Consider the following 18,275-nt stretch of genomic DNA (forward strand, 5'->3'; position numbering starts at 1 on the left):
TTTGTGACTTTACAATACAATACAGACAAAGAGCAGACTTAAGCTGACGTATAGACAGAACATCACGGTTTATTTAGCCTGTTTCAGAGCAAAGTTTTGCTGCTTTATGTTTGTTTTTGTCTGCACACTAAACTAAGAGTACATTCAGTGGTACAAAAGACTCAGAAACAGACCTGCATGGAGCTGCCAGTGGCTTATATTCTATAAGCAAACAGAGGGTTTATGAACAAATGGATAAATAGTCTTTGTGTGCATGCGCTGAGCGTGTGTGCATACGTAGGCTAACAGACTTCACGGTGTACTATATTTGTGTTTATGTTAAGATAATCTCCTTTAAGGCCTTTAACAAATAATGGCATTGTTTTCTGTGCGTCTTTTGCACTGATGTTTGTCTGTGGGATGGATTAACTCATTCATGTTCAAAAAGAAGCAGGACTAAACAGAGAAACACTAATCCACTAAACACTTGCTTATTCATAGATTCCCACACAAAAGCTTAAATGTCCTTTTTTAAAGAGTCAGGTTGCATTATGAAAAGTGGTGGGTTGAGTACTGAAAATGTTATAGTCCCACTCAGGTAAAAGTACGTAATTTACATAAAAATGGACTCAAACTAAAGTGAAAACGACCATTTGAAAAACATACTCAAATTAAATTTAAGGTGTACCTGCTTTATTAATTATTCAAAGTATGGGTTACTGTGCAATTTTGATATTTTTTAGGGTGCCAGTGCAAAAATAATGACAAAAAACTGCATTTGCTGAAAATCTTTTAAAGATTATTTTTGGGCTTTTGGCTTTTATTTAAGAGGACAGTTATATTGAGAAAGGGGGAGAGAGAATGGATGACATGAGACAAAGGGCCGAGAGCTACCCCACTTTTATTATTATTATTATTATTATTATTATTATTATTATTATTATTATTATTATTACTTGACAAGAAATTAATTTAAATATAACAAGAAATTAGTTAAAGTTTAAGAAAATTACCTGAAGATTAGCAAGAAAAAAAACCCAAACAAACAAAAAACAGACAAATACAACAAAACAAACACAAAATAACAAAGAACTGACCTGAAGTGCTTAAAAATTATAATATAATTCTGTAAAATAATTTTAAATATAAAATTCTGCTGATTAGAAATATATATTTTTTGTATTTTTTTTTCTAGTAATTTTTCCTTAGCTTTAGAAAAAAACTCATTGCCTTGTTCCCCACCGTTTTGAAATGTGTTTTTGCTGAAGGTTTAAAAGTTTAAATACTCGTGAAAGGTGTCTGAAAGCAGCACAAGAAAAGTGATCCATCCAAGTTTCATAGGGTTAAGGATAGCCTATTTAATTTAGATATGATCTATTCTGTATTATAACATCAAAAATTAATGTTACACATTAAAAATGACCATAGCTAATGTTAGCTATCATACAGCATTTTTACCCACAGTACCTTCAACTTACTTCAGTGTGCAAAGTCAGAAGGCAGAGGTTATAGAGGTGTTTTTAAAAGCAAGGATCTTTTGATTGACAAAAATTTTTGCCAGATGGTGGTCAGGGATGCTTCTTCTTCTGGGTTTTGCTCCGTCATCATGGACTCGTGGTCAAAAGACAGGTGGAGCTTCTTTTTTCCTCCAGGCAGAAATTTGGCATGTAGGGTGAGGTGTTGCAAATTCATACTTGTTTACCGCCTGTCTGATCTTTTGAGTGCTTGCTTGATTTACCCTGCAGATTTGGTAGCCCCAGTGTGGTCTCCATGGCTACGGCCTTGGAAGATAGTATTTAGTTCTTGGGTAACATTTAACAGCTCTATCCACATGCTGTGTGGGTGTGAGAGATGCTCTCTGTGGTGTGTGTTTGTGAGGAGTCCTGATAAGGCTCCCCAGAACACACACACACACACACACACACACACACACACACACACACACACACACACACACACGTTTCACAACCTATTGTCACTGAAAGGGTTTATAACAAATCACTCTGTAGACTCTGACGCAGGGACACCAGTGTGGGAGGATGATAGCGGAGTGTGTGTGTAATCCTGCCATTAATGCACAATAGTCCTGCACAGTTGTTTACTTACACTTATGCAGAGGCGGAAAAGGCAGCGCTACACACAAGTGCAAGTGCAGCTTGTTTACAAAGAAACCTAATTGGTGCACTACTGATGCATGGACTGATGTAAAGAGTGGTCTTATTATACGTACCTGCACCGACTCCTTTATTTACTCACTATTGTACATTTGTACTGTAGATGTTCAGGTAATCACTGAAGCCTCACTAAAGCAGCAGAGGGGATGATTACCATTGAAGGCCCATTGTTTGTCCAGATGGGCTGTTTAATTTAAGGAAAGGGGTGTGTGTGTGTGTGTGTGTGTGTGTGTGTGTGTGTGTGTGTGTGTGTGTGTGTGTGTGTGTGTGTGTGTGTGTGTGTGTGTGTGTAGAGGACTATAAAACATCAGCTGAGGGTCCAGATGAGAACAGGAGATGGTGCAGACAGAAGCCTTTAAGTTTGATTTATTTTTTTACTTGTCAGCGAGAGACATTTCGGTGGATATTTGTGGATATAAGAGCTTTAAATATCAACATATATAAAGACAGATAAGGTAAGCTGCTATAAACCCAAACACTGACTGTAATTAAGAGTGTGTGGCAGTTTGCATTTGTAGCATTAGTCTCTGTGTTTGATGTAGCTCAGGAGGGTTTACGACCACAGATGTTGAAGCCGCTCTGCAGCCCTCTGGAGAAATAAAAAAGAGGAGAATTGGGAGCCAGTTAACATTGAGAGACGTCAAAATGGTTTTATTACTCATTTTTTCAAAGTGGCAAACTATACAACTAAGAATACTGTTAACTTTATTTGCAAATGGTATTTACCGCTACATAAATAATTATTAACTGTTAAATAATTAACAAGGTAATATTTTTCTTCCAACTTTCCAACTTATGTGATGAATATTAATAGTCATTAACAGATTAAATTCCTCTTTGGATGAATCTGCATACGATCAGTTAAAGTCTGTCAGCTAGCTTGATGCTGAGGGGAGTAATGCTTTTGGCGCCATATTTAGGCATTAAATGTACTCAGTCTTGTGAGTAAAAGCTGGCCTGTTCATTGTTTGGCTTAATATTATATTTCAAGGTTGTTAGGACATCTGGAAAGTCTTTCTTTAGTTCACACCCCTGTGTATTGGGCTACTTCTTGTAAAGAATGAAGTGAATTTAATGTGTGAAGTCGTTACATCCCTTTTTAACACTTTTGTTGACTGTCACCTCTGTCCTGAAAAATGTAACGATGTGAGCTGTCATCTTACAAATAGTGTTAGTCAGGGATCACAGCTAAATGCCTGAAACTTCCCTCCTTTAACAAATATTTTGTGATCTTATTGATGTTGGATTTGATTAATCAACCAATTTAAATGACCCAAATCTTGGTGATTCATTTATTTTTTTATGTATTTGTATTTGTGTTTAATACTGCCACTAAGCACTTGTATTTCAGTTCACTTCTAACAAAACATTAAGGTCAAAGTGAGCGTCTCATATTCAGGTTTTTATAGCTGACTATCCGGTCCAATGTGGGTGTTTGATCCTCATGTGGCAGGTCGTCAATGTGTTCACAGCCCCTGGCGTCTCTCCATTGTTAAGTCACAAAGTAATCTTGCAGCGAAGGTTAAGGTCTGAATGGGGCTTAAAGGCTTACAGGAAACCTGAGTCCAGCCTCCTCATCCTCCGGCCTCACCTTCTCCGTCTGAAAAGACGCTCTCCCTCTGTCCCTCTGTCCCTTCGTTCCTCCTCATTGTTTTCATGAGTAAAACTTAGTGAGTAGTGTTGATTAAATATTGTATGAGTGCATATCGTGTCTTATTATCATTGCACTCTGTCTTACATCGTATACATATAATCCAGTAATTTTTGGTTTCACATTGCAGTGATGCATGCACACTAAAGAATTATAAATGGCATACCTATGTCCTGTTGCCATTACTAATGTGCTGCATTTCCCTATACTTGACATTGATTGGTCTATAGATGGGCTCTCCCATCCTTTTGTATCCCCTTTCCCTCTCATCCTCTCAAAAAATAATTGAAAAGTTATTATGTTGCATTGTTCATTGACAAACTGAAATCTACGCAGTACGTTAACTACTACTTGAAAGTGTAACTGCTTATTTCAGCTCTGCTCCGATCGCCAAATGTCTGCTCTGAACACAGCCACAAACATCGTCTCTCTCTCGCCATACCACACACAAACACCATACACTCAGACGCTGCAGTGCTCTAATCACCTGACCATACACTGCCAAAACCTCCTGTAATTTGTCTGAAAGTCTGAACCATCCAAAAAATGTTTTCACACCAGAAAGTTCAGTTTAGTTATGTGAGGTGTGTGTGTGTGTGTGTGTGTGTGTGTGTGTGTGTGTTAGTTAGAGAGAGAGAGAGTCACTAAACTGTGCACTGTTAAGTGGATGTAAAATATATGACATGTATTTGGCTCAATCCCCCGGTGTGTGTGATGTATGTGTGTGATGTATGTGTGCAGTGTGTTCAAATGTATTACATCTGCAGCTGGTGTGTGTGTGCGTGGCATGCTTTCAATCCTCCAATTAATGTGCGTGTGTGTAGCTGTCAATCTCCCGTCTCTCCAGATGATTCAGCGTAGATCCTGCATTCAGTGATCGCATGCAATCTCCATTATGAGATATACTGCCTGCGTGTGTGTGTGTGTGTGTGTGTGTGTGTGTGTGTGTGTGTGTGTGTGTGTGTGTGTGTGTGTGTGTGTGTGTGTGTGTGCACGTGCACGCCTAGTCATTAAATGAGCCTGTTGGCTGTGCTCTGCTCAGGTGATCTCCTTTATTAGTTGTGTGTCGCTGAGTGCGTCTGCTGAAAGCGCATTGTCAGTGATTGGCACGAAGATGAAGAGACTCTCCCCTTCATCTCTCACTCTCTCGCTCGCTCTCTATTGTCCCTCTATATCACTCGCTGTCACCCCTCCATCTTCTGTTTCGCACTGGCCCTTTTCACACAGAGAACTCGCTATGGGGCCCCTACAAGGTCCCTTCTTTATGCCGCCTTTGCATTTTTAAGCAGATACAAACAACGGTGGCTCCAGTGTGTGATTTTAGACAGCATGCCGACATTCTGGAAGCAAAAGAGGCATGGCGGGCGTGATATATAGCAAAACAGCGTCGACTTCTAGAGTAACATATAATGTACGTGTTTTAAAAAAAAAGGGTAAACCATGGAAATAACAATCATTTACCGCTTCTGTTATATGGCAGTTGATCTCGTCCTCTGATTGGAGGGTAAGAAGCTTCTTGACCCCATTTTTGTATCAGTTTGGGGACATCTTTGGCTGTGGTGCCTCAAACAACATTTTTCTTAAAGTGAAATAAAAGCGACAGTCAACAATGCGAAAGAAGGTTTTTCTTTTATGCAAAGGCAAATTTGGACTTGAAATTGAACATATGATCTCTTAACGATTTAAAGTACACTAAGATATATACAAATTAATTAAAACAACCTGCTGCAAATTCACGATAAATTCATATAATAAATAAAATCGTAACAAGAGACTCGACAGCCAGAGATTTCTCCATTATCTGTTCATGGGTCACTGTGAGAATAGCTGGTCCACTTTAACAGTCCACCTTAAGGGAACCTGGTCAGTTTGCAAACTTAGTGACCAAACTATTTCCTTTAACTTGCAGGTGGCGAGCAAAACACGGCATGGTTTGGGTCCTGAGGAGTTGTAGTATTTATTTACAAACGCTCATTTTCTTCTTTTCTTGGTTGTACACTCGCTATGTAAACAATCTGGCACCAAAACGAGGAAACGAAATCTGCGTCATGATCCAGTCTGGCAGGTATCAGTCATATAGGTGCCATATTTGCTCCGATTTTCGGTACCCAGCCCTCCTGCTAACTGCTGCTGGCTGCTTTTTTATATCTTCCGAGGTGGTTGCACACATATTGTAGTTAAAAAGTTGCACTGTCCCATCCATGGTCCCATCTGACGGCTGTTTCTTTGACATGTCCATTCGGTATTATTACTTCTTCCACTGCTTGAAAGTGAGACAGCTCTGTCCCCCCATTTCATGATTTTATAAAAACAGTGAGGTGGAATAACAGCGTGATATTCCCGCCTTGAGCAGGGGCTGTAAAAAGGGCTACAATAACCATCTTTCTCTCTCATTTTTCTTTTCTGTCGTTCCCTGTTTTAACTTTTAGCCCCTCTTTAAATCCTCTTATCAAGTGAGTCCCTTTCTGTCTCTCTCCTTTTCACTCCCACTTTTATTTCTGCTCTGCATTCTTTCAGCATTTATGTAATCTGCAGTTCATTCATCAGCAGTTCGTTGATGCACCTCTCTCTCTGCCTCTGTCTCCCTTTCCCTCCTTACCTTTCCCCACCTCCTCCATCTCTGTCATCCGCACTCTATTCATTACCAGTTCACTCAGTCAACAGACCACGTCAGCCAGACAGCAGATACATATCACACATATCAAATAGATCTCTTCATGTGTCTCTTTCGCCTGTTTGGTGACCAGCCGCCTTCACTTTGTGTGTGTGTGTGTGTGTGTGTGTGTGTGTGTGTGTGTGTGTGTGTGTGTGTGTGTGGGTGTGGGCGCGCACGTGTCTGATGAGACAGGAAGGAACTTTTGAACTTTCGTCTGTGCCCACTTGCTGTCTATATCCTCTTATCTCAGTCTGCAGGTAGACGACACCGACAACTGCTGTTGTTGTTATTGCTGTGCAGGCTGCAGACAGTTTAGAGTTTTGTCATGGTTGGTGCGCCCGGGGATACATGATACAGATTTCTGCTCAGATCCTATCTTAGGTCAAGACTATTAGTTCCTCCAACTCTGGCTGGCGCAAAGAAAAGCTGGAGGTGGACCTGTTAACTGTAATTGACATTAATGATCAAGATATTTCTTCTGTTTTTGATAACTTAAAATACATAATTTACTTTTTCCATTTTCCAAAAGAAACTACAGCATTAGAAATGTTTTTTTCTTTCTTTTGCTATTTGCTCTCTGTCCTCTCTCTGCTCTGTGGTGTCTGGCTGTTAACCCCTGACACCAGCTCTATGTATAATATATTGGTAGGGAAGCAGGCCGGGGCGGGGTTGACCCTTTGTGATATATTTAGAGCAGCCTGCGATGAATGTTTTATCCATGCTGGGTAGGCAGAACACAGGGCAGCCATTAAACATTCATATCTGCCACTGAGATGACCTCCTGGAATATCAGCCCGTCATCAATGCATTAACATCAGATCGTCATCAATGAGCGAACATCAGAGTGTCCTCAATGAATCATGCCATCACACCTCACATCCGCCAAAGTTACACTTACGGTCTTCCACTGAAAGAGATGAGATGTGTGTATTTGTGTGTGTTTTAGCCTCAGTGATGAGGAGATAAATCATTAAAAATATTTGATGTTTTTTGATTGTCCTTTATACATTTTAATGGACCTTATAGGTATTAAATTACCATAAGTGATAATTAGAAAGATGCCTAATGGCTACTGTAGGAGCATGAGACACACATTTATGGCAGCATCAAGACAAAGAAAATTACAAGAAACAACTGGCGCGTTCATTTTGTTTTTAAAGCTAATTTATGCATTTTGAGGAGCGGACTTCACTTAGATGCAGGGCTCCTACAGTCATGAAATTCCTGGAAAAGTTGTGAAATTATAAAAACTGTTAGTATTAATTATTTTTTTTTTTTAAATATTTTTTAAGATTTGTTCATAAAAGTCCCAAAACATGTCTTACTTAAAAGGAAATATGTTCCTAGTATTATTTGTTTAAATTTGGCGGGCGGCTGTGGTTCAGGAGGTAGAGTGGGTCATCTACTGATTGGAAGATCAGCGGTATACCCTGGCTTTTCCAGTCTGCATGTCAAAATAGTCTTTTTTAGTCAATTTTATTTAATTAAGGTATTGTGAATGCACAAGTTGAGGCAAGTTTGCAAAACAATTATTAGACAAATATTTGTTTAAATGCATAGAAAATTATCAAAATTATAATCCAAACATGTCAAACTGCAATGACACCTACAGGATCTTTGGTTTTCTATCCCCCCAAAAAGGGGTGCAGCAACTTCTGTGATATACCTGTATCTGCTGGTCTGGTCTATTGGCATATGCATCCTGTTGGTGGCAGGAATGTCTAACAAGCAAGTAAAGTTGGCAAGTACTAGCTGTTTTCTTATCCACAAAGTCTTGGAAAATGCATGTCTTATAATATCTGTCACCATATAGGCCTACCCAATTTGAACTACTTAAATAAAGTTAAAGTTGAAAAGTTTGGAAAATTTGTTGGTAGAAATGTGTGGGAACCCTGTGATTGGAGAATTGCTGAATTAATGGCTACAGTTAGCTGGAGTGCTACACTGAATAATTCTTAATTTTAAAATCTTTTTATTTGAATAGTCTTCGTAAGTTGGCAGTTTGAAGTCCTATGTTGAATCTTCTGCATTAAACATGACCATATGCACTGTTGGTGTGTGCAAATACTGTTGAATGCTTGTGTGGAAATTTAGCATGGATCACTCTCAGCTGTGGTCCATGCTGCTCTTGCTGGTATATGTGTTTTGGCTCTGCGTGGCTTCGCCTCTCAGACACAGTTTAGCAACAGCTCAGCCAGCTTGCATTATTCATACAGGAGCGAGCCTGCAGATAGGGTTACCCCGAGGCAATATAGCTGCTGCTTTAAGGTGCCCTTTGCACCTGTATTATAGGGATACACTCTGATGCATATCCACACACATGGACATACAATACATATGCTCATATGTGCATGCACATGAGCTGAGGATAACGATGAGGCCTCAAGTTGAGGCGAATAGGGGATGCATGAAGCTACGGTAACCAGAGAGAGATGCAGAAGGTTGCAGGAGGTCACAAAGGCAAGCTGACGTGGATGTGGGAGGATACAACGCGCACACACACTCTCTCTCAGACAAAGAGGAGGACACCCCTGAAGGCCGAGACTCACACAGACGCACGCACATCAGCTCTCCTTGTTGGGGGGGACGTCCTGCCAAAGTTGGTGCGGTGGCCAAGATGAGGATTCACCGCTGGACTCACAGGACGCACTAACAATGGGAGTCACACAAAGGACTACACAGACCCTGTCACAGGGATAGCAGGGTCTTTTATTCATCGTGTGACCCTGGGAAGTTACTTACAAGCCTGTTAAGAAGAACAAGAACAGAAATGTGCAAGTATTTTTGCTATGCTGGATGGACTTCAGTGGAAAAACTCAAGAGGCAACAAGTGGGTAAAACTGAGAGAGACTTTAGCTAGTGAGATGTGTTTTTCTCCTGTGTAACATTTTAAACTCAGTAAGCATCTTCTTTTTTTATTTAACACTCTTAAACCATTTTTCTGTCTCTTTTTACTCACACAGAGACAACAGCTCTTTTGCCGAGAAGACGTACTGTAATGCGAGCGAGCACTGATGGCTGAGATTCCGACTCCATTACTAGATCGTGTTTTGAAGGACTGTGGTTTGTGTTTGTCTCTCTGTGCATTATAGAACAACTGACCTCGTACAGAGTGTGCCACTGTGTGTGTTTCTGGGGCGTCACAGGGACGGATCAGATGGAGGAAAAAGGAGAGAAGACGTGAAAAGAACTGGGAATGAGAGCATGTTGCTACTATTTGGACTCTTCTTCTCTAGAGTACATATCAACATTGACATTCTGCTTTAGCAAATTATGGGAACTCGTTCTTCCTTTTCTTGTTTAGAATGATTTGAGTGAGGAGACATCATGCCACCTAAAAAAGGTGACGCAAAATCAGCTGCCAAGAAAGGCAAGGCAGAGGAGCCAAAGAAGGGAGGAAAGGATGAGAAGAAGGGAGGGAAAGATGACAAGAAAGGGGGGAAGAAAGCAGAGGAGCCATCAGCTAAGGGGAAAGGGAAGGATGATGGAAAGAAGGGAAAGGGAAAGAAGCCTGTCAGTGAGTCAGAGGAGGGGTCAGAGGAAGAAGAAGAGGAGATGAAGACTGAGGAAGAAGAGGATGATGAAAGTGAGGAAGAGGTAGTTGTCAAGAAGGATAAAGGGAAAGGGAAAGCAGCTCTGAAAGGTGCATCCAAGGCCATGGCTATGAAGGGATTTAAGCCTCCCAAAGCCTCACCGCCGTCTAATAATGATGATGAGGAGGAAATAAAGGGCAAAGCACAAATGAAGAAGGGGATGGGTGCAGTAAACCTGAAAAAGATGAGCGATGTCAACATTAGAGGAGCCTCCAAGGCAATGATGGGCTTTGCTGCAGAGGGGCAGAAGAAGAGCGTAGCTCCAGCAAAAGCCCAAAAAACACCAGATGTTAGGTCTCATCTCAAAGGAGCCTCCAAAGCCCTCACAGGCCTCACAGGGAAGTCCACTCCTTTTACCTTGCCCTCTAAACAACCAGCAGAGAAAGCAAAACCAAAGAGAAACCTTAAAAGCACCTCCCGTCTCTTCCTACGACTCTCCAAGAAAAAGAAACCCCCTGCTGGTGGTAAACCACTCCTGGGAACCAGCAAGCTTCTAGCTGGGTTTGGGGGCAAATCATCCACTGACAAAAAGCCAGGTCTGTCTGGGTTCAGTATGTTTAATAAAAAGGAAACTCCAAAAGAAACTACACCACCTAAAAAGACAATAAATCTTGCTGGTTTAGGGAGCAAGGGGAAAATGGCAACAGAGGCAAAAGGACTGGGAGGCAAGTTCAAAGGCATGTTTGGGAAAAAGAAAGAAGGATCAAAGTTTAAGAGTAAAGGCTGGATGTTAGGAAGGATAGCTGCAGCGTCTAACTGGTTGACAGGGAGGTTTCTTACTTCTAAAGGCCAAGGTCGGCTAGGGGCACGAGCAGGAGGACAGGGACGGAAGAGTCTGTCATTTGCTAACAGGAACACTAGAGGGAGGCAGACTCATTATTACAATGAGGCCTATGAGTATGATGATGATGAGTATGGATATGATGACGATTACTACAACGGGGGGAGACATAGAGGCTACCTGAGACAACCCATGTCCTATGATCCATATGACCCTTATGGAGACGAACTGGATTACTATGATGATGATGAATGGGAAGACGAATATGGGTACTATGATGATGACGGCAACTTTTATTATGATGATGAGTTGTACTATGAGGATGACGTGGATTATTATGGTTACCCTTATGGCTATTATGATGATGAATATGAAGATTACTACGGTGATGAAGGGGTTGAGTATTACTATGGTGAAGATGGCATGTTGTATGCAGTGGAGCCAGAACCATATGGATACTACGGTAATGCCATGGATGGTTTCTATGACCCATATGACCCTGAGCTGTATGGAGATTATTTTGACCACAATATGGGCTACAACTATGGGAGAGATCCATATGGCATGATGAATGGTGGTTATGATGTAGGCCTATATAATGACCCAATGCTGGGATATACAGACCCTGCTGCTATTTATAACCCCTATCAACAACCTTTCTATATGGATGCTGGGCTGGATCCAGCTGACACAGGACAGCTATATGGACAGGAGCAGCTGTCTTACCCTCTTGTCGATCCATTTTCAGCAGAGCAGTTCAGGGTCCCAAGGCCCCAGGTCAAGATATTTGGAAAAGACAGACTAGAGGTGAAAACCCTGCCGCCACCTCCTCCTCTTGTTTATTCTCAGCCCTCCTCCCCAGTGTTTCCCCCTCCCTCCCCAGCTCTTGCCCTTAACAATTTGGAAATGATGTCAGATATAAGTTATGAGCAACCACTTCCCACATATCCTCCCGCACAGCCCCATTACCCCATAGCCATGAACCAACAACAAAACCCTATTCTTCCCAGACAAGCCCCCTTGCCACAACAATTGGCCTCTCAAGTGTACCAAACACCCCTCCAACAAGACCCACAAATGTTCCAGATGGGGCCAATGCCACCAATGGTTGCACCAATACAGTCACCGATGCCTCCAGTGATGCATTCACCACTGCATTCACCAGTGGCCTCACCTATGCCAGTGCGACGAATGAGTCCACTTCCATCCCCACAGCTATCAATGAGGCCAGGTTCAGTTAGGGCAATGGCACCTCTTTCACCCCGCTTCCCACCTCATCAAATGGACTTCCAAACAGGAATCCAGCCAGACCCTTATCTCTCCCCTCGCTTACATAGGCGAGGGCTTCCTCAACGGGCCCAAATGGCAGGCCGAATGCAGACTTCTCAAAGGCAAAGGCCACCCAGTCCACCTGGTTCTCCATCACACCAAAGGAGAGGAATGTCAGTTAGAGCTCAGCCATCACTGCCAAGAGGAAGAGGGCGAGCTGGTTTGCGTGGGGCTCCATCAACTGTCCGACCCCAATCCCCCCTTTCTAGTCCTTTAGCTTCTCCCAGGGGATCACTGCGGAGGAGAGCAAGCCCACCACCTTCCCCACGACTCTCTTTCAGACAGCAACCCCCTCCTGATGCTGTGCCACTGCCGCCTACTAGACCGCCTTTTTTCAAAGGTAGAAAACAAACATCCAAGATGAGGCGTTCCCCGTCTCCTCCCCTCCCATCCCCACAAAGACGGAGCCCCCCTCTACCTGAGAGATCTCAGTCCCCCCCCCAAGCTTTCCGCCCAACCTCCCCTCATCGCCCTCCCTCTCCTTCCCCATCACGTATCACCAGTCGCCCTCTCCCAACCCGGTCCTCTACTCGCAGGCTAAGGGGTGGCGCTGGAGGCCGGGCTCATGTGCCCATGGGGGCCGTGAAGCCCTCCCCAGCTAATCCCTATTTACAGAGACGCAGTAGACATGGACCCCCAGTCACTCAGCATGTAGCCCCATTTAGGTCCTCAATCCATAATGGCCCAGCTCCTCCCACCGGACAGATAGGGGGTGTAGCTGGAACACCCATGTTAGCCAGGGCAGGCTCCCGCCCTACAGGGTTAAGGGAGTCAAAGCGAATTGGCAATCCCCAAGGAGGCTTCCATAGACCTGTAGGTAGGGGACAACCACTAGTTCGTATGCCCAGAAACCAGCCCTCCCTTCAATCTAGGCAATCATTCAGAGGACCTCCTCCAGTGCCTCCTGCCTCTCCACAGCTGTCTTTGAAACAGAGTGGCCCTCTTTCTCCTCAGCCCTCTGTGCGTAGGCTGCAGAGTAGACCTCCGTCTCCACAACCTCTGCCCCATCCATCTCCTCTGCCCTCCCGTTCAGCCTCCCCAATGCACCATATGTCTCGCCCACAGTCTCCCTTTCCCCACAGGGCGATGAGTCCCCAGAGTCAAGGGCCAACATCTTTTCAGCATCCAGTACATCACCCCAGTTTTCCTCCTGGTACTATCCAGCCATCCCAGAGTATCACACAGTATGACTACTCAATGATGGAGCCAGGACCCTCTCCAATGCTTACGAATGCTTTACCAAACCCTCAAGTTGTAGGGTTACCAAACCCTCAAGTTGGTCAACCTTCCTCCATCCCCGCCACTGCATACTCTTCTCCTTTACAGAGACCCTCTTCGCCCCAACCACAGTATGAGGCTTACCCCCAAAACCTCCCTCAACTTGCACCCTCATCGCCTTATCTGGGGCATGCGCTCCAAAACCCTTATCTGCATAATGCCAGCTACACCACACCGTTACAGAGAAGCCCTTCCCCCATACCTGGTGCCCAGGAGGAGATAGCAGCTGATATACAGATGAGTCAGGAGGGGCACCCATATGCCACTCCTGGTCTATCCAATGCTTTGATACAGAATTCCCACCTACGTAATGCCTCCTACACCTCTCCTCTACAACGCAATGCCAATGTCTATACAACTGTCCTCACACCTCCTCAGGCAGCAGCCCCTCTTGCCCCCTCTTTACCCTCCTCCCCACACTTGTCTTCTGCTATGCTTAACTCCCAGCTACGTAATGCTTCTTTTGCCTCACCCCTTCAGCGACACCTTTCCCCCATTTCTCTAGCATCTTCCGCTCCTCCTCCCACCACACCTCAACAAGGAACTGTCAGAGGTACGTCCTCGTTTCTCTCTGGTGGATTGCGGACCTCCCACATCCAAGGATCCATGTTAAGGCTTCCCAGTGGCACTTTGGCAATGTCCCGTGGCCCTGCTCAGTCTCCAGTTACCACTGATGGTGGAGGTGGTGTCAATGGTAGGCTGTCACCCTCTATGCTCTCCAATGCCCTGCTGAACCCAAGTCTACGTCAGGCTACCTATCGACTACCAGATGGCACATTGGTCACCAGAACTGAGCCTGCTGAACCTGCCCCAGGTCCATCACCCCTCTCATCCCCAATGCTTTCCTCTGCCTTGCTCAATCCCAGTTTGCGACAAGCCACATATCGTTTGCCTGATGGCACTCTTGTTACCAGGACAGAACCCACACCTGCACCCTCCTCTTCCTCACCTATGCTTTCCTCTGCACTGTTGAACCCCAGTCTACGTAAAGCAACATATAGGCTGCCAGATGGAACTTTGATTACAAGAAACGAGCCAGCATCAGAACCCGTCACCCCATCAAGTTCTATGCTCTCTTCTGCTCTTCTCAATGCCAATGTCCGTAAGGCCAATTATCGATTACCAGATGGTTCATTTCTAACACATCCATTAGAGGAGACACAGACTCCTGAGAATGCAGTATCGTCACTAGGACTATCTAGTGCCCTGATGAATGCTAACCTGCGCAATGCAAAGTTTCAGCTCCCAAGTGGATCATCATTGTTTTCACAGAACAAAACCCAAGCTTCCACCTCTGCCCCCTCTGGTCCAAACCTCTCTAGTGCAATGCTAAACACCAGTCTTCGAGGTGCCTCTTACAAACTCCCAAACACATCACTACTGAAGCAGCCTGGTTCTGCTGATACCACTGAGTCCCGCTCCCTTGACCTTTCTAATGCTCTTCGCAACCAGAACCTCCGATCTGCTACCTATCGTCTTCCAGACGGCACTCTGATGACCCGCCCTCAGCCCACTACTGCACCCCGAACACTTGATCTGTCTAATGCTTTATCAAAGAACCCAGGCCTTCGTGGGGCAAACTACCGTCTCCCTGAGGGTAATATCATGACACGACTTGGTGCCCCCAAGACCCCAGAACCTCGTTCACTTAATCTCTCTGGTGCACTGCAGAACCCTAACCTCCGAGGGGCCTCTTTCCGCCTACCTTCATATGCTGTAGTGTCACCCCAGGTCCAGGGAACTGGCCCTGAACAGCACTGGGCACAGGGGTCCGGAGTTGAGGTCTTGGGACTGCAGCAAGATATGGATGTGTGGGGCGCAGAAAGAGTTCTACCTCATGGGACAGTGCAGAACCTCAATAAATGGTCCATGTATAGAGATGGGGAGCTGCTGGACCCCCAGAGCCTGATGGGACAGGGACAAGGGGGGCCTGAACTGGGGGAGTGGAATCTCAGCAGGGAGGGAGAACCACAGGGACACTGGTTTGACAAGGTAAAAGTTTTGGAATATAATTAATATGGAGGGTTTATAGTGGGTTTGTTTCTGTGACAAGGATATCCCCACATTACCATTAACTAGTAAGCTAATGTGACGCTATCTTAACAGTGTGCTGACTATACAGCAAACAACAAGCTCACAATGATGCAGTGATAAAAGCACAACACACCAGCAACATTTAGTGTCTGCCGGTCGATCTGCTCCCACAAATGGGTTTTCTCTCTTTGTTGTGTCTTTGGTCTAGCTAAAAAGTGGCAGTGACATCACCAGCACCTTTCTGAAAAGTTCTGAGATTTTCAATACCAGCTCCTCAAATGGAACAATTGAAAAAAGATGCTGGCGCCAAAAAAATAATGCTAGGTGGGCTCAGGCCTAAACTCACACTAGAAGTAGACATGGGCCTAGGTAATGTAATGTGAATCTTTTCATACCAAGGTCAAAGTAAATAAGCGACTCTGATTGGCTTGAGGGTGTTCATTAATTCATGATAATGGACACTGAGTAACCATTAAGTAATCATCTTATATCCGATGCATTACTCAACTTTCAATTTCAGGCTGCAGCTGAGAGTACACATGGCCTATTATTTGTCTGAAAAATCTTGAGATTGATTTGGGAATAATGACATGGCTGGACAGCTAGTTTTAAACATATTGTCACATTATTCGTCAACCATATGCAATGTTATTGACTTTTAATGTTGCTAGCATAACTTTAGCTTTCTGGCTCATAGCTGAAACAAAGGGTTATATAAGATGAGCAGACTAGACAAATTTCTTTTTTGCTAAGTCATATCTAAGGTTTGACCAATTTACAGGAGTAGTTAACAACATTTCCATTGCATAATAACCTTAAGGGGTGGTATTGATTGTTCCAGGTATTAGTCAAAACTTATGTGATAAGGGACACTTAGTTATGGCTTGTTGGTCAAGATTCTCAGTCATCCAGGTCATGGGAATTTTAAGTGCTCTGTTGTAGGCTTGGATGAGAGGTGAAATAGCTTCATAAAACTCAAGCAAGTCCAGTTGCCAGTGAGTTATTGCTTGTGAAAAACTAAAGATCTTGATTGCAAAGATCATGAAAATGAATGGCTTAAGTTGCTTTTTCTTTGGCAAGTAGCCGTGGTATAAGTGTCCATAATCAGGAATTAATGGATTATTAATTCCTGATAATGGAAACCTGTGGGCATTATCCCTTACATGAGGTGTAACCTTGCAGCTGCAAGTGTAATGTTCAGGTTAAAGCTTGGCACAGTTGTAGATTTCCAGTGGGAGGAGTAATCAGAGGGGTAGCAGCTTATTTGGTTGATAATCTATTTTTTTTAATACAATATCTTAATTGGGGTTTTCAATTATAAAACATATTACATGTATATAAAATAATCTTGTCAGCAAATATGGTATATCATAAATTGAAAAGGCAAACCAAAACAAACAAACAAACAAAAAAATGCTTTACTGGTCTTTATCAACATTTTGTTTCAAAAAGTCCATGAAACTCTCATAAACAGCCTTTTGTGATATATGTAATTTTTTTCTAAAGCAACACGTGTTGATAAATCCTTGATATAGCTGATGTTTTTTTTTTTTTTTAAAAAAAAGCAGAATATATGGTTAGAATAGGCCCATTGGAGAGTTAAGTATGTGTTAAGCACATTTCTTTGGGTGAGAGAAGAGAAAAGAGGGACTCTAGATACAATCATTATTAGAAAAATCCTATTAATGCATGAACACATTTTGCACAGCTCTATGAATAGGCATCTTTTCCTCATTTCTAATGTTTGTATTCTAGATGTACTCAATCAGAAGCCTGCCCACCGTGGCTCAACGGGACCGTCGAGAGGAAGATGGAGTGGAAGATATGACACAGTTAGAGTAAGTATAAAATAATCACACAACTCTTTGTCCTAAAAGAGTCCTTACAAGAAAAAAAACTAACCTAAAAAGTGTTGAAGTGAAATGTAAAAAAAGTCAGATTCAAGGCAATTCATCACTTAAAAAAATTAAATTGGTTTATCATAATTTAGTGTAATAAACAGCAGTCATTTTTGCTTTTGTCAGAGTGTGGATAATGAGAAAATGCTCTTGCATACAATGCTCTCAATTAGCAGTCTTATACAAGAACTGTTTTTTTTCTTATAATTAATAATAATTGAATAATTGATGTCTCCTAGAAACTACAAGGTACCTAAAGATTGATCAAAAAGATTGTCAAGAATCCTTAGTGAAAAATGGCCAGATTTTAATGACGCACAGTGCAAAAATGCAGAAATGGTCCTAATGTTGGACAAGGTCCCCATGGATCCTTAAAAAGTCTTAAGTCACTGAATTAATCGATCTAAAAATAAGGCCTTAATTGGTCTTAAAATGTCTTGAAATTTTTCATAAGTCTTTAAAGTGCTAAGACATAAAAGGTATGATTTATCTGACATTGCATTGTTAAATCTCAAAATAATAGGTAGAAAAAAAAGAAAAAAAATTCTCAGAATGCCACTTGCACTGCTTACACCCAAAGTCCTGTTTTATATTAAAGTACACATTCGGGCAATTTCATTCTGAGTGACATTGAAAAAGTTTTAAAAGTCTTGAAATCCACTTGCTGTTAGCTGTAGGAACCGTGGGTGAAGTGATTTGAGTTCTTAATCATCCTTAAATACCTTTGACCTTCTACTTCTGTGCAGGGAGATGCATGAAGGGGCTGTTCTGCTGAACCTGAGGAAAAGATCTGAGAGGGAGATTATTTATGCAAGTATCTGAGCAGCACACACATCCCATATGCCACGGTTATACTACTGAAAATGTCTTGAACCTATAAATCTGAAGTCAGATCACTTTAT

At 42.8% G+C, this 18,275-nt stretch overlaps 1 protein-coding gene across 1 annotated transcript in view; it reads left to right on the forward strand.

Annotated features, from left to right (window-relative positions):
• The first annotated feature begins 9,787 nt into the window (after positions 1–9,787).
• myo15aa (myosin XVAa) overlaps positions 9,788–18,275 on the forward strand; it is a 43,700-nt gene continuing 35,212 nt past the window's right edge. The window contains exons 1-3 of the mRNA XM_088069342.1: positions 9,788–15,433; positions 17,231–17,313; positions 18,120–18,183. Coding sequence (XP_087925468.1) covers positions 9,788–15,433; positions 17,231–17,313; positions 18,120–18,183 — 5,793 coding nt within the window. The remainder of the gene's footprint in view (positions 15,434–17,230; positions 17,314–18,119; positions 18,184–18,275) is intronic.

This window comes from Plectropomus leopardus, chromosome 18, assembly GCF_026936395.1.
Source record: "Plectropomus leopardus strain MGB_pleo_1.0 chromosome 18, ASM2693639v1, whole genome shotgun sequence".
Taxonomy (NCBI): Eukaryota; Metazoa; Chordata; class Actinopteri; order Perciformes; family Serranidae; genus Plectropomus; species Plectropomus leopardus.